Source organism: Cavia porcellus, unplaced genomic scaffold (genome assembly GCF_034190915.1).
Source record: "Cavia porcellus strain 051 isolate PalLab524CR breed Dunkin Hartley unplaced genomic scaffold, mCavPor4.1 scaffold_27, whole genome shotgun sequence".
NCBI lineage: Eukaryota > Metazoa > Chordata > Mammalia > Rodentia > Caviidae > Cavia > Cavia porcellus.
Window position 1 is genome coordinate 8,305,035 of NW_026947510.1, and position 23,924 is coordinate 8,328,958.

The following is a 23,924-nucleotide window of genomic DNA, read 5'->3' on the forward strand; positions in this document are numbered from 1 at the left end:
CTCAAAATATAAAAGGGAAGGCGGGTGTGTTTGCACACACCTGGAATCCAAGTACTTGAGAGGCTGAGGCAAGAGGATCAGCCAAGTTCAACAACAGCCTGGGTTCCATAGTGAATTCAAGGCCAGCATGAACTACAAAGCAAGACCTTGTCTCAAAAAACCAAATAACAATAAAATAAAAACAATCGAGATAAAGGAAAGTAAAAAAGGGTTGGGGATATAGCTCCATGCAAAGGTCCAGTGGTCCATCTCAGTTAGGTTGGGTGTGGTTAGATGGGACAGGGTGGAACAGAATCAAAGTAAAATACCATCACAGATTTTTCTACTGGCCAGATTTTACACAGCAAACAGGAAAGAAAGCAGCAAACGAGAATATCACTTTGACTTCAGTTGCAACTTCTGTCCCAAGGAACCAAGTGTTTCAATGTATGCACAGCCCCACTTCCTCTCCAGCTCTTCAGTGAGCTGGGGTAGGGGTAATTTTCCTTCTTAATGACAAAATCCAGAAGCACAGGAGTTAAATGGCTGTTCCAGGAACATTATGAGCAAAACTACGAAAAGGAAATGGTCTCTAGTCTGGAGGTCTCTACCGTGCCAACAGCTGAGTTTTGAGGCCTAGGGTGAGGGAAGGCCTTATTGCTACTAGCAGCTGGATCAGCAACCCTAGTTTTCTTATTTGTATGGGAGATAAACCCATCAACTCTCTGGGGAATGTGGAGTGGTGAAAGCCAGGGAATCCTTCTTCACTGTCTCTGTTGGCAACACACATTTGCACAGCCTGGCAGTCCCCAGTGTTTATGTGTTTCCAGAGAAATCTGTTCTTTTATCGACTACTGGATCTTTTTAAAATCAGAGGGTACTGGAAAGTGTATCAGTTAGAAATACTTTTATCTTGAAATTTGTCTTAAAAACTACCAATTATTTCGTATTGTTCCATCTCCAATAGGAAGCAGGTAAAAGTAGTAAGTCTAAGCTATGTACAGGGCTCATCAAGCTAGTATCATACTAATAAACACTCACTGCCAAAATACACCACCTCTATACAAGTCCTACTGTTTTTAAAATTCAGAACCAGAAAGTAGACAGATGGTTTTATTCACTTACTCCTTTAATTTAAAGAATGCCTGCTATTGCACACACCAGACACCAGCCTGTGCACCACAGTTAAAAAGAGCTTGCCCCTTCCAGGAAGGAAGTAGAGATTTCATCTCCTGGCCTGCACTCCTGTCCTTTTTATTATAAATACTATAACATGATATCTTCTTGTACATACCATAAATTACAAGAAATTAAATCCCAAAAGTAGCACAAAGCCCTTACAACTTAAAAGCATCAGACCTGTTGACAATTAACAATTGATAAGTGACAGGTGAGACAAAAATTCCTTAATTACAAAGCCATGATACGTAGCATTTTTATACTTCAAGGATCTAAGTGTACATAACGCACATTTATATAAATTAGCAGTCTTAGATCATGTAACACATGAATGAACATAACAGTTAAGTTTTTACTTTTTGCTCTGTACAAATAGTGTTTACTTTTAAATATATTTCCACTGATTCAGTATTCAAAGTGTGGTCCTCAAACCAAGGAGATCCAAAATCCTGGGAACTTGTCAGAAATATAACATTTCACAATTCACCTAGACATACAGTCAGAATCTGCATTTTAATGAACTTTACTAGATTTGTATTACATTTTCACAAAAAAGTTTAGGAATATTGTTGTATATGATATGGATTAAAACTAACTTGAGAATAAGCCAAAGCTGGGACACTTTGAGCATTTAATAATTAAAGACAATAATGAATTATAGACCATGTGAGAATAAAAATTTGTCAGTACATACTATTAGAAAATAATAGGGTGTGAGGGACCTCGTATTAAAATGTTGGCTGTTAAATATAGAGGTGTTACGGCTTATATCTAGATGTCTTCCTCAATCTCATGTGAACATAGCAGAGAGCATTTTGGAGGCGGCTGAATGTAGGATGTGTGTTGCTGGGATCAAGAATGTGGTGTTGGGATTGATTCAGGTTGCAATGCTAGGATTGAGGTTGGGCAGCCTGGACAGGATATTAAAGACAGGACTGCTGTGGTCACTTGCCGCTTGCTGCTTCTGCCTGCCATGAACCATTTTTCCTCTGCATTGTACCTCTGCAAAGTCACCCTGCCTTGGAGTTGGTCGATTATGAATTGAAACCTCTACAAACTGAGCTAAAATAAACCTTTCCTCCTTTAACTTTGGGTGTCAGGTATTTTGTCTCAGCAACAAAAAAACTAAGACAGAATTGTAGGCTGAAGTGGGAAAAGACATCTTGTAGTCATGACTAGCTCAGGCAATAATTATAGGTGGATGCTAAACTCAGAGCAAATTTTAATGAGCAGTGTATTCAGATAATTCTTAGTCTCCCCACAGACTATTAGTTGCACAGGGAAAAAAAGTGATTTTATGTTTTTATGAAAAATGAGATGTTAAAAAGGTGACCAAAATGAACAAGGCCAATGAGAAACACACAGATGTGATGCAGACGTGATGCCCTCAGTCTGATACATCTGTGAACTTTTGTGCGACACATGACAGACAGCCTACAGCATCAATAAGTAAGGGAAAGAAAAGCAAAATAAGAAAGCTAAGGATTCTGCCTCCTTCTTATATAATGGAATTTCAATTTTAAAAAAGCACAGTCTATTGCAATAGTGGAAGCACATCAGGGAAAATGTTATTTCCCCAAGTACAACAATTAGACAACTGAAGACAAACTGAAAACAGAAAAGCCAAATAAGAAATAAAAGTTGACTATAGACAAGTGAGAATTTGCTACAATTAAGGGAATAAATAAAGTTGAAATTGTGTAAAGCTTGAAGTTTAGTGTAAATCCAATGCATGATGTTAAACAATTGTTGGTTACTATTTGGGGAAATCTAAAGGTTATTTCCTTTTAGGGTGGTTCACAAACTTGGATTTAATCACATTACATTTATGAAGTTCAAAATATACAAACAAATGAAAAGCCGATTTCCAGCATCCATCTCAGACCTAGTGAAGCTAAATTTCCAGGGAACCCCCCATTGCCCAGCTATGGCAAGGCACTTCATCTCCGTGGCAGATCAGAGTCGTTCATGCCGCCAGGGAATCTGCTCCTGTTTTGCAGCCCTTCCCAGGGTTATGTGTGGGGCACTGACATCAGTCAGGAACACATGCTCCAGGACAGAAAGATCTAGGTTCACATTTTGACTTTGCTGATTTCTACGGATGTGGTATTCAACAAACCACTCGTTTATCACTTGAAAAATACTAACTGCCTACTGTGTGCTACGCACTTCATTTCTTTAAGCCCCAATTTCCTTATCGGTGAGAGTAGAAGTCTGTGGGGAGTGCATGAAATAGTGAGTGTAAAACACACTAAGTAAGTGTTAGCTACTACTGCCATTATCATCTTTAGTAAGTTTCACTGGTCAGCGACTGGACATCTGGATAGATTACATAAACAGTTCCTGCAAAAGAAGGGACAAAAGTTCAGCTCCACTCTCGAATACAAAAGCTTTACTCCAACGGTAAAGTCTGATGTCTTTTTTATAGAGTGGCAAAGAATACTACTATTATTATTAATTTTTTGGCTAAGGGAAGGTTTCCCTGCATAGTTCAGACTGGCCTTGAACTCACTTTATAGCCCAAGCTGGACTTGGATTTACGGCAATCCTCCTGCCACAGACTCCTAAGTGCTGGGGTTATATGTATGCACTGCCATGTTGCCTGGCTGCGAAGTACATTAGTATATTATTAGTCACAGTATGTCTCACACTGTGTACTTCATGAGGTCCTCATTAAGCTGATTCTAAAATGAAGGGCTGTGCTGATCTTACTATAGGTTTCAGGGTATCTAAAGAAAAAAATTGCACAGTACTATATTTTTTATTTTCCAAACTAAATATAGAATAAGCAGATATTCCTGCCCAGCCTGTTTTGTTTGTTTGTTTGTGGGTTGGTTGGTTTTTTTGTGGTGCTAAGGAGCAGACCCATCATGCTACAAGTAGTTCACTGCAACCAGGAGCCTAGTTTTGACTTGTTTTGTTTTGTTTTGTTTTGTTTTGGGAGGGGATCCCCGCAATCAAACTCAGGACCTTGTGCTTGCCAGGAAGGCCTTGTGGTGCTAAGCTACACCCACCGCAGAGCCTGTTTTTGAGTAAAAGGTGTACAAATGACTGTATCACATACAGAATGTTTTTCTGACCCTACTTGCAGGGTTGGGTAGTGTAAAAAACCTTTATATTTATTGTTCTATGCTGGAAAAAACATCAAACAGCAAATCCCAATCAGACTTTCTCTTAATTCCCTTCCACTAGTTTCCTTTTTCTTAATTCCAAACTGCTCTCTAGTCTTCATTTCTTTATGTTCATGTTAAAGATTGCATCAGATTAAAATATACCTCCAGGCTAAAATTTAGTTTCTTACCAAATATGACTCCACCTCCAAGTCAGTTCATCTGCCACATACATAACCAAACAGTGTATTATAACACTATTCCTCATTAACACCTAGCTGGACAGTATTAAATAAACTGCCATGTAGAACACACAAACTGTATGGTAAATATACAGTGAAGCACAACAGGCTTAGTAGCATTGTAGGAAATTAAAATCTTAGAGGGCAAACAACTTTGGTTAACAAGAAAGGTAAAAAAGCAATAATTTTATTTTTTAAAATTTTTTATTTTAAAGAGAATGCAAGAACCAGCGTCGCAGGGAAGAAGACCCCAAGGACTCAGCTCGTAGTGAGGAGTAAAAAGTTTATTTCCATGCGCATGGGGTCCCCCAGGCAAACAAATGCGGAGGGCCCCGAGGGGGAATTGTGTAGGGTTTTTAAGGGCGCAAGCGGGAGGCAAGCAAGTTTACAGAAGCAGATTGCATTGGTTAATTTTGAGCAGCATAGGATTTGGCAGAAATTGATTGGAGGGGTTTGGGGTTGAGTAACCATGGAGACTGGGGGTACTAGCCCAGTCACTATGTGCCCAGAACAGAACAGTTACTTGTCTTACTTATCTCGTTGAGACAGAACAACCTTGCAGGTGTATTCTTTCTTTTTTTTTTTTCTCTGCTCTGATAGCTCTGGGGAGTTAGGCATTTTTTTCTGCTCTGCTCTGATAGCTCTGGGGATTTAGGGAGTTAACCCTTTCATTCCCCGCTCTGGGGAGTTAGGGAGTTAACCCTTTCATTCCCCGCTCTGGGGAGTTAGGGAGTTAACCCTTTCATTCCCCCCTTCTTCTTGTAAATGGCCTTTAATCCTAAAGGCCTTGCATGGGCAGGGGGTCATACTGTTGACGTAGCACCATAACTTTTACTTGAGAAATCTGGGTCCTCACAAATTGAGTTACTCGATTAATGAGGCAAGGGGCTATAGCCATAACTATAATGAACCCGGCCAGTGGTCCCAGTAAAGGGAGAATATAGGGCAGAATTGACTCCCAGAAGGAGAACACTTTGGTCTCACTTAGAGAGGGCTCTTGGGATTTGATTTTGTCTCTCAGCTTTTCCATTGCATCCCTCACAATTTCAGTATGGTCGGTGTAAAAACAGCATTCTTCTCTAAGTGTGGCGCAGAGACCCCCCTCTTTTAAAAACAGTAAATCTAGGCCCCTCCGGTTTTGTAACACTACTTTAGATAGTGACGTAAGGGATTGTTCTAGTGCAGTTATAGATCCCTCGAGGGCCTTTAAATCTTGGTTAACAACTGCGAGGAGCTGTTGGCGGGACTGGTGTCCAGTAATGAGGGCTGCTGTACCAGTCCCTATGCCTCTCGCTACTCCTATCCCCAATAATACCGCCAGGGTCAGGGAAACCGGTTCTCGTTTACTTCGGCCCCTCATGAGGAGGAGCATGTTGGGTGGGAGTTACTTAATACGAGGCATGAGGTCTATGAGGATACAGGAGCTATTGTCTGCAAGGAGAACATTTGTGGAGACACAAGGGGTGAGTCCAGTGGTACATAACCAGAATGCCCAAGGGGGAGGAAGGAGATACTGATTTTTGGGAAAGGAGTTGACGTGTATGAGGCAGTGATGGCGTAGGTCTGTCGGCCAGTTATCAACTGTTCCTATACAGGTCCCTTGACTGGCGAGGCCCGGAAGGGGGAGAGTGTGGTATACTTGATTCCACTCGCATTGGTCGGGTTGGGGGTTAATGTATAAGAGTCATTTAGAGCAGTCCCTTCATAGTATGGAGGGTTAGGACTTAGACATAGCCAACAGGATCGGGCGAGGTCCGGATGGGTAAGATTGAGGGCTCTATAAGCCCCGTGTATGAGACTAAGGAGGGAGCTCACAGTTGGAGGGATGAGCCCCAAATCAGGAGGGTTAGTTGAATACCCGGAAAGGGTGAGAGGTGAGGTCGTGGGCCCTTGGCTTTGGGTAGTCACGGGCATAGGGGATGAGAGCCCTTTAGCAATTGTTGGGGCTGGTGTTGGCGGTAATGGTTTTGTCTTTAACTCCTTTTTAATAAGGAAAAACCCCCCTATGTCAGGTCCACTCATATAGTATCTAAATCCCCAAGTTTTTCCTGTTGTCCAAGATTGGTCCTCAGGGGTGAGGACTTTGAGTTGTAAATGTTGGCAATTGCCTGGTCCCCCGTCAAAAGAGTGAAGGCTCCTTTTTGACAGTGGCAAAGGGTCCTTGTGTTGGCCACTCCCTGTTCCTGACAAGCTAAGGTGTCGATCTTTTATTGAGAGAGTCCATGCTGTGGCCACTGTCTCACATCCCCAGTAGGCACAGTAGTATTCACCTGGGGAATTACAGTAACTTCTCTCTTCCACAGACGCGGGACACAGATATATTCCCAGGGGGAGATCTGCATTGGGATCAAGAGGAGCAAGATCACATGAATAAAAACTGAAGGTTGGATGGCCTGACCCTATCCATCTGTCGACCTCTTTTGGTTATCCCACCTAATCAATGACCAGACCCAAGGACGGTGGGGGTTTGCCATCACGGGGGTAACTAACATGAGTAATCCCATTAGGGCCCAGGGGGTTACAGCCTGGGGTTTTGGTTGGGTCATCTCGTAAGGACGCACAACAGAAGGGTACAGAAACAGCGTTAGGGAGTCTTTCGGCTCAGTTTAAGCTTTAGGGGGTGATCAGACCGTTTGAGTTCCCAGGAGTCGTCCTCTGGTGCTGAGGCAGGCTTTAGATGCGACGCGTGGATCCAAGAGGCGATCCCGTCAATCTTTACCGCCGTAGGAGTAGTCAGTAGGACCTGGTATGGTCCTTTCCAGCGAGGCTGTAGAGTCTCTTGTTGGTGGCGCCGGACGAGCACGAAGTCTCCCACCTGGTACGGATGTGGTATAGGAGACTCGCTGGGGGCGTAGGCTGAGGCTAGTTGCATCCACAAGTCCCTCTGCAGGCTGTCGAGGGCAATGAGCCTGTCAGACAAAGAGGTTGGTAACAAGGTAGTATGTTCAGTTAAGGGAGTGAGATCTCGAATTGGGAGTGGAGTGCCAAAGAGGATCTTGAAGGGGGTGAGGTTAGGGGGTTTGGCAGACGGGGTGTTTCGTGCACGAAAAAGGGCATAAGGCAGGAGCATCATCCAATCTTTTAAGCCAGTCTCATGAGCTAATTTAGTGAGGGTCTCCTTAATAGTTTTATTTATCCTTTCTACCTGTCCTGAACTTTGGGGTCTATAAGCACAATGTAACTTCCAATCAATCCCCAATATGTTGGCCAGTCCCTGACTTACCTTAGCCACAAACGCCGGCCCATTATCAGACCCTATTACCTTTGGCAATCCGAACCGGGGAAAAATTTTTTTCATCAACTTCTTTGTGACCATGGCAGCAGTTTCCTTTTTGGTAGGAAAGGCCTCAGTCCATCCAGAAAAGGTGTCCACAAAAACTAACAGATATTTTAGTCCATATCGGGCAGGTTTAACTTCTGTAAAGTCCACCTCCCAGTGTTGTCCAGGCCTGGCACCGCGTAGCCTTTTGCCTGGAGCCAGCTTGGTGGGATAGGCATTGGTTAATTGACAAGCCTTGCAATTAGTCACAACCCGTGTGGCAACCTGACGTATGGCAGTGGGAGATACCCCCGGGAAATCTTGGCGTTGAGCCAGTAGACATAGTTTCTTAACCCCTAGATGGGTGAGCCGGTGGGCCTGTTGAATGTAAGCAGTCAGGTCTGACGCCTCAAAGGCTGGGTTATTTTGGGCTTCCTCCGGAGGAGGATTTTTGACATCAGTCACCAACATCTGTGAGTTTTTCATGGCCGCAGATCTTGCTGCCTGATCGGCCAGGTTATTTCCCTTTGTAACGGGATCAGTCCCTTTTTGGTGGCTGTTACAGTGTACTATCGCCACCTTCTGGGGTAACATGACTGCGGCTAGCAGTTGAAGAATTTCTTGTTTGTGTTTTATTTCTTTGCCCGCAAAAGTTACAAGTCCCTGCTGGCGGTATATGGCCCCGTGGATGTGGGCCGTTGCAAAAGCATATCGGCTATCTGTGTAAATGTTTGTTCGCTTTCCTGCGGCGAGCTCTAGAGCCTTAGTCAGAGCGATCAGTTCGGCCTTTTGAGCCAAGGTTCCATCCTGTAGCTTGGCTGCCCAGATAATATTGGAATGATCAGTCACAGCCGCCCCCGCATACCGCTTACCTTGAATCAAGAAGCTACTCCCATCGGTGAAGTAAGTCACCTCCACATCGGACAGGGGGCAATCCAGTAAGTCCGGCCATACTCCGGCCTCTCCTGCCAAGATGTCCTGGCAGGTATGGAAGATGGGTTCTGAGGTTTTCTCCGGCAGCAGGGTCACTGGGTTGAGAGTCACTGGAGGTCTGAAAGTTATTTTGTCTTTATTGAGTAAGAGACTCTGATAATGAGTAATTCTGGCATTTGAGAGCCATCTATCCGGAGGTTGGTGGATGATACTTTCTAGTGTATGCGGGGCAATGATTGTTATTCTTTGTCCCAAAGTTAATTTATCAGCATCTTTAATGAGCAAGGCCACTGCTGCGATCGCCTTTAAACAAGGCGGCCATCCATTCACCACAGGGTCTAGTCTCTTTGAGAGGTAAGCCACCGGTCGCCTCCATGGTCCGAAGGCCTGGGTCAATACTCCCCTCTCTATTTCTTTTCTCTCTTCAATGAAGAGAGTAAAAGGTTTGTCTATGTTGGGGAGGGCCAAGGCCGGAGTGGATAGGAGGGCCCGCTTGATGGCATCAAAGGCATGTTGGTGGTCTTTTTTTCAAGCAAAGGGAGATCCCCCCTTGAGTAGTGGGTACAGGGGAGCCTCCAGGGTTGCGAACCCCAGGATCCACAGCCGGCAAAACCCTGCAGTACCCAGAAACTCCTGTAGCTGTTTTTGGTTCTTTGGAGGGGGAATCTGGACCACAGTCTGTTTTCTAGCTTCAGTAAGCCATCTTTTTCCCCCTTTCAAGGAGTAGCCCAGGAAGATTACCTCTTGTCTGCAGATTTGGGCCTTTTTTGCCGATGCCCTATATCCCAAGATAGCCAACTCACATAAAAGGTCTTGGGTTCCGTTGGTGCAATCGCCCTCAGAGTCCGCGGCCAGCAGCAAGTCATCTACATATTGGAGGAGGGTGAGGTTCGGGTGTTGAGCCCGGAAGGGGGCTAAGTCCTTGTCTAGAGCCTCATCAAAGATGGTTGGGCTATTTTTGAAGCCCTGTGGGAGGCGCGTCCAGGTCAATTGTCCGGTGGACCCAGTTTCGGGGTCCGTCCATTCAAATGCAAACAGGGGTTGGCTATCTTTATGCAAAGGCAAACAGAAAAAGGCATCTTTTAAATCCAGGACCGTATACCAAGTCTTTGATGGATTTAAGCCACTGAGGAGATTATAAGGATTGGGTACGGTGGGGTGAATGTCTTCCACCCTGCTGTTGACCTCCCTCAAGTCCTGTACTGGTCTGTAGTCATTTGTCCCAGGCTTTTTGACAGGGAGCAACGGGGTATTCCATGCAGACCGGCAAGGGGTCAATACCCCTTGGTCTAAAAGTCTCTGTATGTGTACCTTGATCCCCAGGTGGGCCTCTCTATTAATGGGATATTGTTTAACTCGAATAGGAGAGGCGGTGGCTTTTAGAGTGACCACTACAGGCGGTTGCTGGCTTGCCAGCCCGAGTCCAGCTGTCTCAGCCCAGGAGTCTTTAAAATCAGTTAACCAGGCAGGGGAGATGGGCTGAGGGTCTTGGTGGTCATAGAGCCTGTATTCATCCTCTAATTTTAGAGATAACACTGTAACCATGAGTTGCCCAACCTTTGGGTTGTGGAATGTCACCTGAGGTCCTTGGGGCTCAAAGGAGATTTTCGCCCCTAGTTTGGTTAATAAGTCTCATCCCAGAAGGGGAGCAGGGCATTCAGGAATAACCAGGAAGGAGTGTTTTACTTTTCCCTTGCCTAGGTCAACTGTGCGCTCGGTGGTCCATGAGCGATATTTGCTCCCGTTAGCCCCTTGAACTAGCGATTTCTTGGTTGAAAGGGCCCCTAAGGGGGCCTGAAGGGCCGAGTAAACAGCTCCCGTGTCGACCTCGAATTCCACGGGAGTCCCCTCCACCTTAAACATTACCCTGAGCTCGGGGAGGGGGACCGAGCCCCGAAGTCCCTAGTCCTCATCATCTAAGGCGAGCATGGGGGCTCGCTGTCACTGTGAGGACTGCTTTTCTCGTTCCTCTTTGGCTCGCCTCCTTTTTAGTTTTTCACAGTCTTTGATTAGGTGTCCTTTTTCTTTGCAATATGCACATTAGTCGGGGTCTAATGGGGGGCGATTGGGCTTTCCCTTTCCTGTCTCAGGCTTACCCTGAATAACTGTAGCCAACACTTTAGCCAATTCCTTGTTTCATCTTTTGTCCGTAGCTAACTCCTTTTCATCCTCTGTCTCCCGTTTATAGTAGACCTTTTCAGCTTTCTTAACAAGATCCCTCAGAGTTAGGTCTTGCAGACCATCTAGCCTTTGGAGCTTACGCCTTATATCAGGAGCCGATTGCCCTATGAAGGCCATGGCTATTGAGCCCTGTCGGCCTTCCTCTTCTGGGTTAAAAGGCGTGTACCATCAGTAAGCCTCCATCAGGCGTTCTAGAAAAACGGAGGGAGTCTCACTGGGCCCTTGAATTACTTTTCTTACCTTGGCCAAATTATTGGGGTGCGTTCCGGCCGCCCGGAGACCTGCCATTAGAGTCTGGTGATAGATAGAAAGATGCTGCCTACCGTTATGAGAGTTGGGGTCCCAGTCGGGGCGCTTTAAGGGGAAGAAATCGTCGATCAGGTCAGGTCTCTGGGTGGGTCTGCCGTTATCTCCGGGAACGGCTTTTCAGGCTTCAAGAAGGATGCGGTCTCTGTCCTCGGTGGTGAACAGGACTCCCAGAAGTTGCTGGCAGTCATCCCATGTGGGTTGGTGGGAGAACATGATCGAATCCATTAAGCCTGTTAACTTGGAGGGGTCATCAGAGAAAGGAGGGTTATTATTTTTCCAGTTATACAAATCTGAGGTTGAAAATGGCCAATACTGGAGGGCCGGCATTACTCCCTCGTCCGTCCCGTCACCGATAGTGGGCCCATAGGGACGGAGGGGGAGAGTGACCACTGGGTCCTCCGGTCGTTGTTTGCTACGAGTGTTTTGGGCTGGGCCTGCGAGTCCCAGGGGAGTGGACCCAGGACCAGCCACCGGCGGGAGCGTGGGGTATAGAGAAGGCGTGGGTGCCGGGGGAGAGGAGGAGTTTGATTCAGGAGAAGAGGGTGCCAAAGGGGGAGTAGCGCTCGATCTGGACGAAGAGGCTAGGGGAGAAAGTGGGTGTGGGGGAGGTTGAGCCTGAGAAGGAGGAGGTCAGTCATAGTCGAGCAGAGGGAGATCGGGCTGAGAATCAGGCAGGACCGGGGTGGGAGCCCTTTTTAGAGCTAGGAGTTTAGGTATAGAGGAGTCGGGAGGAGGAAGAAAGGGTTTCACCCATAGTGGGGGTTCCTCCCTGAGGTCCTGCCATACCAAGATGTAGGCAACCTGGTCAGGGTGGCCCTCTTGTCCGGGGCAGAAGATGATGCTCTTAACTGCTAGGATGAGGGGAAGGTGGAAGGTCCCCTCCGGTGGCCAACCCACGGAGAATGTGGGCCACTCAGACGAGCAGAAAGTCTGCCATTTACTTTTCTTGACCTGTAAGGAGAGATTGTGAGCCCTCTTCCGAACCTCCGACCAATGGTCAAGGGTGAGGGACAATGGGGATGAGGTCGATTGTCCCATGGCGTTCTAAAGTCACAGGGTGGTTAACGCAAGCGCAATACAACAAATATCCGAACACAACACCTGCAACACACAAGACGAACAGGCCGGCCACCTCACTCTCACGCATTAGTCTCACACCAAACGAGTCACCTTAGGAGGTGCCTCCAGATTGGTCCGGACGGAGCACAGATTGGGAATGAAATTCCCCAGACGAGCCACCCCGGTGGGTGCCTCCAGATTGGCCCGGACGGACCACAGATTGGGAATGAAATTCCCCAGATGAGCCACCCCCGTGGGTGCCTCCAGATTGGCTCGGACGGACGACAGATTGGGAATGAAATTCCCCAGATCGATAGGAAAACCCTATCGCAGACGGTGAGCCACGGAAAACCGTGTGGGGCGTCCCCCGGTCACCAGAGAACAGATAACAGAAATTGCCCCTAGATTGGAGCCGCTCGGCTCGGGGCGTAAAGTACTGGTAGATCGATCTCAAAATGAAAGTAAACAAAAGTGACCGGTCGTACTCACCCGCGGTGTAAGGCGGAGCCGTTGAGGTCGTCTCCCGTGAGACGTACTATCTCGCTGGGGCCTCCATATGTAAGAACCAGCGTCGCAGGGAAGAAGACCCCAAGGACTCAGCTCGTAGTGAGGAGTAAAAAGTTTATTTCCATGCGCATGGGGTCCCCCAGGCAAACAAGTGCGGAGGGCCCCGAGTGGGAATTGTGTAGGGTTTTTAAGGGCGCAAGCGGGAGGCAAGCAAGTTTACAGAAGCAGATTGCATTGGTTAATTTTGAGTAGCATAGGATTTGGCAGAAATTGATTGGAGGGGTTTGGGGTTGAGTAACCATGGAGACTGGGGGTACTAGCCCAGTCACTATGTGCCCAGAACAGAACAGTTACTTGTCTTACTTATCTCGTTGAGACAGAACAACCTTGCAGGTGTATTCTTTCTTTTTTTTTTTCTCTGCTCTGATAGCTCTGGGGAGTTAGGCATTTTTTTCTGCTCTGCTCTGATAGCTCTGGGGAGTTAGGGAGTTAACCCTTTTATTCCTCGCTCTGGGGAGTTAGGGAGTTAACCCTTTCATTCCCCGCTCTGGGGAGTTAGGGAGTTAACCCGTTCAAGAATAAAACAAAAGAGAACAGAACTAAACATTTCAGAACAGAGCAATGCAAGAAACACAGCACTTCACAAGACAACCCGATATCAACAGTAGCTACCATAGTATCTCTTTTCTTCGAAATAGTTGAGCATACTTTTACATACAGCAATATCAAACATAACAATATAGTATAAAACCACTGAAAAGAATGAAAGCATTACAGGATTTCAAAACCAAATGACAGGAAATGTATGATGGCTACTATAATATCTCATTTTCCTCAAAAATTGTCTATACCATCACACATAATAAAATCAAATAAAACACAACAAGACAGAACCAATCAAAACAGAAGAACAAAAGCATGGTAGGACTTCAAAACAAGATGATAGCAAATCAGCAATGGTTACCATAATGTCTCATTTTCTTTAAAATAGTTCATACCATCACACATAATAAAATCAAACAAAACAATCAAACCAATCAAACCAATGAATGAAAGCATTATAAGACTTCGAAGTAATATAATAGGAAACCATCATTACCATAATATATCTCATTATATTTAAAATAGCTGTCCCTACTATCTAACAGCATAAAATCTAACAAAACAAGACAGGGGCAATCTAACAGCTGACAATCAGGGATACATGACGTGGGGCTGCTTCTCTCAGCCTGTGTGTGTCTACACTGGAACTCCCATGATGGTGGCAGACACACAGGGGTGTATTTGTCTGATTCTGCTAGTGGATGATGGCTGTCTGAGGGATCCACAGGTCTCCAAAGGTGGCCTATGGATGCACAGGGCTTACCTGGCTGTATGTCTCTGCTCTTGCTGGCTGCCTGCAGGAAGGAGCCTTCTGGTGGCAGCTCCCTGAAGGTCAAGGTGGATCTGCTGGTTCTTTCTGCTCACACTGGTCACCTGTAGGACGTAGCCTTTTGGTGGCAGTGCACAGCAGGCAGAGGTGAATCTGTCTGTCTCCTTAGGTCTGTGCTGGGCATTTGGAGGAAAGAGCCTTCCGGTGGTGGCACCAGGCAGGCAAAGGCAGGTCCTGACACCCAAAATTAATGAAGGTTTATTTACTTTGCAGTTTGTGGAGGTTTCAATCCATACTCAGCCAGCTCCAAGGCAAAGTGGTGCATGACAGAGGAGCAACAGTTTATGATGATGGAAGACAGCAAAAGCAACAAGAAAGAAGCAAAGAAAGCAGATTCTTTCTGTCCTTAGACTGTATGTAAACTATCCACCCTAGGGTGGGTACAGCACTCACACACATAATCCCAGCATTGGACTATGAATCAATCACAAACTCTGCATACATGACCTCACAAGGCTTTGTGGGGGATATCCAGGCACAAACCATAACACTCCACTCCTGATCTCCCAAAGACTCTGCATATCCTTTATGTAAAAGGCATTTAGTCCATCTCTAAAGAGCTGCCAAAATCCTAACAGTTTCAGCACTTGCTAAAACGTCCGAGTCTCAAGTGTCTGAGATCTGAGGCAAATGTTTAGCTGTGAGCCCCCGTATAAATGAAAAGTTAGACATTTCCCACCATCAGTGGCACAAGATAAATATTTTCATTCCAAAAGTTACAAACAGAATACAAAGCATTGGGACCAAAGCAAATCTAAAATCCAGCAAGGCAAACATTAAATCTTGGAGTTACATAGCATCTGAGGCAATCAGTGGCAAATTGTGAGCTCCATGGAACTTGCATGGCTCCACCCCTATGGCACTTCCAGGGGCTTTAGCACCCACCGCTTCTCTCTTAGGCCCACTCTGCTCCCTCCTGGCAACTTTCCTTAGATGATTCACACTCCTGATTTTTCCAAACTTCTGAGTTCTCCACTGCACCTGTGGCTTCACTCTCACAACACACTGCCCTTTCAGGGGCACACTGCCTGGCCTCCTAGGCCTTCTTCTGAAATCTGGGTGGAAGCCTTTTTAACCTCAGAACTCTTGCATTCTATGTGTACCTAAAACCAGCCCCACATGGATGATGCCAAGGTCTGCTGCCAACTGGAGGGGCAGCCAGGCTTACCTTTCTCTTGGCTGCAGGGGTCAAGTGTCTGGATTGCTGGCCACTCGGAATCCAATTTGGAGGGAAAGTTCTTTATGCTGCTGCCATTCTGAAACATGGTGCTCTACGGCTTTCTCCTCAAAGTAGTCTTTCACATTTGCAGTTTTGAGGCTGCAAAGCGTGCTAACTTGCTGCTTTCTGTGATGTCATCAGGCTATCTTTTATATTCTCCGGTTACTTTTCAGCAACTAAGGTCTCCTTAGCTCTATCTTTCAGTCAATAGACTCTCTGCTATTCATTCACACCATAAATCTGGCTAAAAGCCCCCAACAATAGCCCCCATCACCTCAACATTTGACCGCCTTGAAATCCCTTCTGCTAGATTAATTAGTCAGTTGCTCTTAATCTTAGTTTCAGGAAAAATCTCTGGACACAAACAAAATGCAGACAAACTTCCTGCATAGCACACATCATCTGGAATCTAGCACCCAATGCAGTCCTTCTTCCCAGCAGAAACCTCCTGAGCCTGGTCTTTACTGGCAGGATTTCTATCAGTCTTCTGGTCTCTGAGCTCTGACCAGAATCTCTCATACAGCACAGCCTACGGTTTTCCAGCTCTACTCCTTCAGGAGATATCTCTGAACCTCTTCAAACTCTTCCCACAAGCCATTTTCACAGGCTCTCGAACCACAATGCCTCAGTACAGTCACAGCAACAACCTCACTTCTCTGGTACCATGTTCTGTGTTGGTTACTTTTCTCTCATTGTTGAGGCAAAATACTTGACATCCAAAATGAAGGAAGGAAAGGTTTATTTAGCTCACGGTTTACAGAGGTTTCAATATATACTCGGCTGGCTCCAAAGCAGGCACATGGCAGAGGAGCAACAGTTCATGGCAGCAGAAGATAGCAAAATCAACAACAGCAAAAGACAGGAGCACGAGAGAAGAGTCTTCCTGTTCCTCACATGTATGTAAGCTACCCATCCTAGGCTGAGTGTAGCAATAATCCTAGCATTGGACCATCAATCAGTTACAAACTCTAGAAGCCCACCTGCATGACCACATGAGGCTTTGGAAGTACATCCAGACACAAAACCATAATATACATCTTCCTAATGTGTATGCCATGTAAACAGTCACTACACTGTATTGCTTCAGAAATCCACATGGGAAATAAATGTGCACACAATTATCAATCAGTACAGGGCCTGAGCTCCCAATCACCTGCCAAAGGTTAGGCCTAGAAATGAAACAGACAGACAGAAATCATCATGCAAAATGGGGAACTGGGATGGTCAAAGTCAGTCTACATTTATTGGAATTTTAACATAAGTAATGAGCTTACAATGGGAAAAGAAGGTAAATAAAAGGCCTATCTGCTGATGTAGGCAGGGCCTGTGAAGTGAGGAGCAAAGCATTCTAGCACAGTTCAGGACAGCAGCTCAAAGTTAATAAGTAACCTGCTTAGCAGTTACTAGTTGGTCCGAGGAAGTACCATCCATGGCTGCAGTTTTTACCAGGTTTGAGCCTCTGCCCTGATCAGTGGTATGGGAGTAGGTTTCACTCAAATGCCAAAGGGAACCTCTCTCTCCCAGTCACACAGGCCTTGGACTTTCTCATATTAGTATTTTCCAATTATAAATAAGTCATAGTCTCTCCTGTTCAGCCTCAAAGTGCTACTTTTTTCAAAGATTTTTCTATGAAATTTGTAGAACCAGTGGGTGCAGAAGACCAACAGTCCCAACAGGTCAGGAGCTGGTATTTCAACATGTAAATTCTGGAGGGACCTAAATAGTACCACAATTCTCTACAAAATGGGGACAACGCTCCCTACTTTATGTTCACTACCCAATGCAATAACAAACAAGAATCATCAACGAACGATGGATTACTCTGCAAAGGTCTCCAAGTGCCAGCTTTCCCAGGACACCCAGGCTCCACATCTGGGCATGTAGTACTTTCCTGTGAAAAACTTAACCAAGAGTTGATGATGATTTCAGGAAATCAGCCCTTTTGGCAATGCCAGCTCCTGCATGTGTAGCAGCCACAGCCCGGTCCCACAGGGAGAAGGGGACATCCCTCCTTCCCCTGACGTCCTGGGCACTATGAAGCCTGGACTACTAATCACAACTCACTTTCTTTGATTTTACAGGGCAATGAGGATGCTGCCTTGGTGCTGATACGGCTGCTGGTGGAGGGGCTTCTTGGCTGTGCCCTAAATGTTTATCCTACACAGGCTCCTCTGAGACTCGTATCAGTCAGGCCTGCATCACTATATGAAAACACCTGAGGCAGCTAATGTAGAAGGACAAAGGGTTATAGCAACATCATTCATAATAGCTAAATCTTGGAAGCAACCTACATGTCCATCAACAGATGAATGGACAGGAAAATGTGGTGTCTTACACACAAGGGAGTACTACTCTGCCATAAAGAAGGACACACTTGAGGCATGCGTAGGAATGAGACCATAATGCTAGCAAAATAAATCAGACATACAACCTTAAATACCGCATGGTTTCTCTTGTAGAAGAAACCCAAACTAGAAATAAAGAGCAAAACAAAAGCCAGCTAACAGGAAACAGAGCTTTTGAAAGTGGAAAGGGTACCAAGAGATGGGGGGCATCAGAAGAATTGAATGTGTTATGTACACTGTCCGACTCCCCACAAGGAATGTAATTATCATGTACCACAAATACGTGTGCATGAAAACTAAAAATAAAGAGTTTCATTAGCCCACAGTTCTGGAGCTTTGAGTCCAAGGCTGGGGGCGGGTTCCAGCCTCTGGGGAGGGCAGCGGTCAGCAGCACATCTGGGCAGGGGTGCAAGTGAGGAAGAACGCAGGTGGCCAAACAGGAAGTTCAAGAGCGCCGGGTCCCTTGATCCTCACCAAGTTTAAGGCCCTAGTCCCAATGGCCACACAGGGGTGACACAACCCACACACACACCACACACCTGCATTTATCCCTGGACTCTCTGTGTCCACCACAGACAGAAGTAGCCCAGCACAGAGAAACGCTGAGTCTGTCTGCTGCCTTGATCCCTGTCCACTCCTCCTCAGTGACCACTGGAGAGAGGAAGAATCTCCATGACAATCATCACTTCCTGTTAAAACACCACCCCCATTCCTGAGCAAGGCAGGAAGGTGTGGGGAGGCGCTGGGCAAAGCAGTGACCAGGAGGGACAGCACAGCTGGCCAAGGGGCTCTGCAGAGAAGGCTGAGGGAAGGCTGTGAGGAAGGAACCCAGAGGACAGGTTGGCTTTGGGGCACAAGAGGGAGCCAGGGCCATAGGCCCACCACCCACAGGAACTTGGAGAATCACATTAACAATTATCATTCTGTATTAGTAGAAAATAATAAATCAACAGGCATCCACTCACACACCAGGTCAAACGATCACATACACTAATGGTGGTCTGACCATACCATGGCATATTATGCAGCCTTCAAAAAGAAGAAAACTCTGAGAAATGTGGCACTGTGGTGAACTTCAGGGACAGGGTGCTAAGTGAAATCAGCCTGTGACAGAAAGTCAAACACCATAGGACTCCACTTCCAGGAAGTCCCTGGAATAATCAGATTCACAGACAGGAGCATGGCAAGTACCAGTGTCGGAAGGAGGAATGGGGACTTCAGGTTTCCTGGAGGCAGCGTCGGTGGGGCAGACAGAAATGCTCTGGAGATGGCAGTGGTGATGAGTGCACAGCAAATGAATGAGATGAAGGCCAGAGAACCAGACGAGGTGGAAAATGCAGAAGTTGGTAAAAGCCATGTGTGCTTCATCACAAGCACACGAGAAAGTCAGTGTAACCGGAGGGGCTCACTGGAAACACGAACTACAGAGGCCCAGCCTTTGTGGGTCTGAGATGAACCCTGAGACTCTGCACCCTGACCAAACCCTGGGTGCCCAGGCACATGTGTTCCAGGGAATTCGCTTTGAGAAACGCTGCCCTGTGCCCCTCCTCCAGCCCCGCCTTCAGTCTTCACCACCTTGGCCACTCACTGTGATCTCGGTCATGGCCTCAGCCCTCACCCATGACACAGCCCCATGGACTCGGCTCAGGCACCTGATAGTGCCCCACGCCCTACAGACCCCATCCGACGGGGCCACTGTCACACCTGTAGTGTGAACAGGAGCCTGAGGCTCAGAGAGAGCTGGTGACCCAAGTGCAATCTGCTCTCACTGCCACCACTGCCACCTGTGCACACCTGCAGAGCGGTCGCACAGGACACACACATTCACATCCCAAAGGAGGTGAGGCGCGACCAGCGCGCCTGTAGGGCCGGGGCCGCAGCCCCACCGTGAGCTCATCTTGGCATTCTTTCCCTCCTCCGCTGCTCACAGTCCTCACTGCGCTGGGTCCAAGACAGAAAACATTAGTGCTCCTTTAATTCTCTTCTGGCCTTTACAACTAATGAGAAATGTATCCTATTACTCTGCTCCTTGTGGTTTCTCACCCCGTGAAAGCTAATAAATCTGTTTCTCTCTCTTTCCCCGACTGCTGCTGCACAGTGTTTATTCTGAAATGTGATTTGAGGTTGCCAGCAGTTGGCTCTGAGAGGCAGTGATCACTGCGGTCCAGGAAATACACAGCGTGGGGCAGCAGTGTGGAAACTGGGCTCTGTGCACGCCTTTGCTCTTTGATGGAGGAGACCCATCGGGTTGCTCTGCAGAAGCGCAGGCTCTGAGAAGGAGCTAAAGGACGGTGTCTCCTCGGGAAGCAGGGCTAGGGGCTGCACTGCTGGGGCTTCTCGCACCTCTCTCCCATAGCCTGCTGGACCCTCACAAGGCGAGGTCTAAGACATGACCATGCCCTGGCCCTGCGTGGTAGCCAGATTGTGTGAGACACTCATTCTGCTGAGGCTGGCCCTGCTGGCCCTGAAAGCAGCTGCCTCCTTGAGTTCAGTGGTGTGGAGAGCCAGATCCTCCTGCAGAGGTCCCACGTACCTGTTCACCCCAAAGACCAAATCATGGTCCCTGAGCTAGCTGAGGTCACAAAACTATTAGGGCTAGAGAAGATTTCACCCAGAAGTGGCCAGCGAAGGGTATGAGACACGGGTACTGTTTTCTGATGCAAGGGACACTGTGAGGCCCCAAGTTTCAAGCCCACTGGTCCCCCTGCCTGACTACATCACACTGAGGCTCTACGGGAGGGCAGAGAGGAACAAGAAAGCATCTTTGTAATTGTGACCAGTGCCCAAAAGGGTGACTCTTGCCTTCGGGAAGTGACTTCACTAGAGGGCTTGTTTCTTGAGGTATGAGTGGTAATGGAAGGGAAGGGCTAGCAGGAAGGAGACATGGAGGAGGGAGGAGGGGACCGACAGGGACAGAGACAAGGAGCAGGTGTGCATCACAGGAGACAGTGGTGAGCCTACACAGCCTGGTCTACAAACCCTTTCACAGTTCCCATGTGGCCACTGGCCATCTGAGAGACACACCACGCATCAGAAGCAGCTCTGAGCCTCTCTGGCCAGGGCAACACAGAAGGTGCAGGGGAGGAGGACCAGGAGCCTTAGAACAGTTGTGGGTGCAAATCTCTCCTCCACCACCAGAGGGCTGTAGCAGAGACAAACCACTCCAACTCTCTGGGCTCGGGTTTCCTGTCTAAAAAATGGGAGGACAAAACGCACAGCTGTCAGGGGGTGAGAGCAGTAACAGGAATACTATGGAGTCCACCCCCAGCACCAGGCAGCTAGAAAGGACTGTTACTGCTGTGACTTTATTAGAATTGAGACAGTTTAAGTTTAGGGGCCAAACTATAGGCCTTTTGTCCTGTTACTCTGCGTATGGTCCCCAGGAGAGAAAGCCAAGCATTTCAAAAACAAGGTGCAGCTTGGGTGAGAACAACTCACTGTTACCACATGTTTCAGCCCCTCCACCTCTGAAATCTGGGTTCTAAGTGAGGCTGTCCTGGGCCTGAATTCCTCCTGGTTCAGCTGTCTCCACTCGCAGACTAAGGGCACCTTTCACCCCCACACACTCATTGTGCACAAACACACGTCAGGGGCTGTCCCATCCACCTTGGCCTTCAAGTCCCAGCTCAAATGTACCGTCTCCTGGGAAGCCTTGCTGATGCCCTTGTGTGACCATCTGTTTCCTGTGCTGGGGCTGCACACCCCTGGAACCCTTTCGCACCCTCCCTGCTATGCTCCAGGTACAGGTTTCTGTCCCTATGTACACAGAGCTGCCCAACCTAGGACAAGAACCCTGCCTGCATAATCCAGCATAGTGTGAAGACAGGAAGCGGAGATCACATGTCTGCTGCGCTGAGCCTGCATCCCAGGACACCGAGGTGCTCCACAAACATGTGTTCCTCATCCACATGATTCTAAGCACCCTCAAGAGCAGCACTGCGCCCAATAAAGCAAAGACTGCAAAACCTGCATTGTAGGACCTGGTGGAGAGTGGAGGAGGAGTGTTCTGCTCTGTATAGTGCTTTCAACTTTCCTGCCCGTTTAAAAACATGGGGGAAAAAGGATCCTCCAGCCTTTGCAGTACCCTCGTCCCTCCCTGGAGTCTCACCCTGGCAAATACCACAAATGATTCCCACCTCTGAGTTCCCTCACCTGTCACCAGGAGAGACGGTGAATCAGACAAGCTGAGCTCACTTGTGAAGTCCACGCCACTGGAAGTGGCTGATGCAGGGGCTACATCCTGCAAGCCCATTGCTGGGTCAAGGATAACGCTCAGGACCAGTCTCAGGGAGGCCGGGAGGGTCCCTGAGCAAGGCCAGGGCAGCCTGAGTGGGCAGGGATCAAAGTCAAGGCCACAGCGCTCTACTGATGGAAACAGAAGCACTTAGTATCCACAGGATCAGGTCAGGTGACCCTGCCTACTTCTGAACTACCAGCCCTATGGAGGAGCAGGGTGGAAACTTTAAAGGCCTCCCTGCCTGGGGTTTCTATTCACATGCCTTGATGAAGCTGGGTCCACATGAGGGGTGTGCCCAATTGCAGCCTGGCCTGGGTCTGCATTGGGTGGGGGGCTGCAGACCAGGGCCCACTGATCTCTAACGGCCTCACGGCTTCCTGGGTGTAGCTTTTGCTCCATTTCAGTGAGGTCAATTCATTTTCCCAGACCTGCTTCTTGCTGAATGCCTGGCTTGCCTGTGTTTCTCCCATGGCTCGATGGCAATTACACGGATGACACCCTGACAACCACAGAATGGTGCACTTCCCAAGGCAGGCAGAGCATTGATCTTTCATTAAAAAAAAAAAAAAAGGAAAAACAGCACCAACGACCTGATCAGCTGTTAAAACAGTGTCAGAGAGGAAACAGCTTCACAAACAGCCACCCAGCTGACCAAAAACATCCTGGTGTCCCCAGACACCTGACTCCAGGCCTCTCTGATGTATCCAACTGCTCACACTCCCCTGTGAGTCCCACACACAGCCTTGAGGACCACGATCTCCGCAGGGCCCCGCACCCTGTCCAGGGCAAACCTGCATTTCACAGGCGCTGCCACTTGCTCTCCTCAGCCCCAGCGCGATAAAAAAGCATTCCCTGATTTATTTTCCAGGTTGTAAAATAATAATATGCTTAGCTTGTCAGACGGCTGGGAGAGAGCTTCAGAGAAACACTCCCTCCGCATGCTGCGGACTCTACCGTCTGCTGGAAAATAAGAAGGGCTCTCTCTGCTCCCTTCCCGTTGAATACATTTTGTCCAAGGAGGACCAGTGTCCCAAAGCAAGGTGCAGCATGTTCCTGACAGAGGGACATCCTCCCCAGCATTGGATACAGACGTTATCTTGGCTGAAAGAACAAGAATAGTATTTCATGAAAACATGAACGTGGTGTTTCCTGCCGCAGTTTCTCCCCCACTCACAGGCCATGAAAAAGCCCTCTTGGCCTCTCCCCAGACCCTGATCTTCCTAGAGAGGACAGGAAATGGCCCCCAGGGCCCCAGTTTCTCAGTACCAGCTTTTATCCTCCCCTGCCACTGTGAGGAAAAGCGCTCATCTCGGAGGTTCTGTGCCAGGACTCCCTAGGTAGGGCTCTCTGTTACCAGCCTGCTGCCACTAGGACAATCCACTTTTGTCCTGCCACCCCCTCTTCTCTGGCTGGCCCCCCAGCACGCCTCTGAAATGAGGTGCCATCGTCATGGTTAATGTCACCACAAACCTGGGAAGAATGCTTGTTTGGAAAGTCAACAGAGACTGAATGCCACTGGAAACCTCCCCCAGAGTGAGTCACCAGCTCCAAGCTCCAGAGAGGAGTGATGTGTGATGTGACAGCCCTTCACAGCTGCAGGGGACAAGAAAGGGAAGGAGGCTGCACCTCTGGGCCCCTCCCAGGCACTGGAGGCAGATGTTTACTTCTGCAGAGAGACTTCCGAGGATCAAAGGCTAGAAGGGATCATCTCCTTCAATCCTTGGCCTCTCCACATTGCCACCTCATGTGACACCGGATCCTGCTGTGCTGACTTGATTCCATGAGGCAGAGCAAAGCGAAGCCTTGAAGCCTTGCAAGCCTTGCGTGCTGGGCTTCCTCCAGCACAGGGGTGGCCTGATTATCACCAGTGAGAAGGGCAGGCAGCCCCAGTGGAGGAGATCGGGAGACAGGCTGTCTGAGTTCAAATCCTGGC

The 23,924-nt window shown here is 47.8% G+C and overlaps 1 protein-coding gene across 1 annotated transcript; it reads right to left on the reverse strand.

Annotated features, from left to right (window-relative positions):
* Positions 1–7,900: 7,900 nt before the first annotated feature.
* Positions 7,901–12,362, reverse strand: LOC134473442 (uncharacterized). Its single transcript, XM_063237584.1, is given in 5 exon segments — positions 7,901–7,981; positions 8,079–8,294; positions 8,466–9,223; positions 9,326–11,754; positions 11,866–12,362. Coding segments are annotated over 5 exon segments (3,849 nt in total). The 5' UTR covers positions 12,231–12,362.
* Between the last annotated feature and the right edge of the window lie 11,562 nt (positions 12,363–23,924).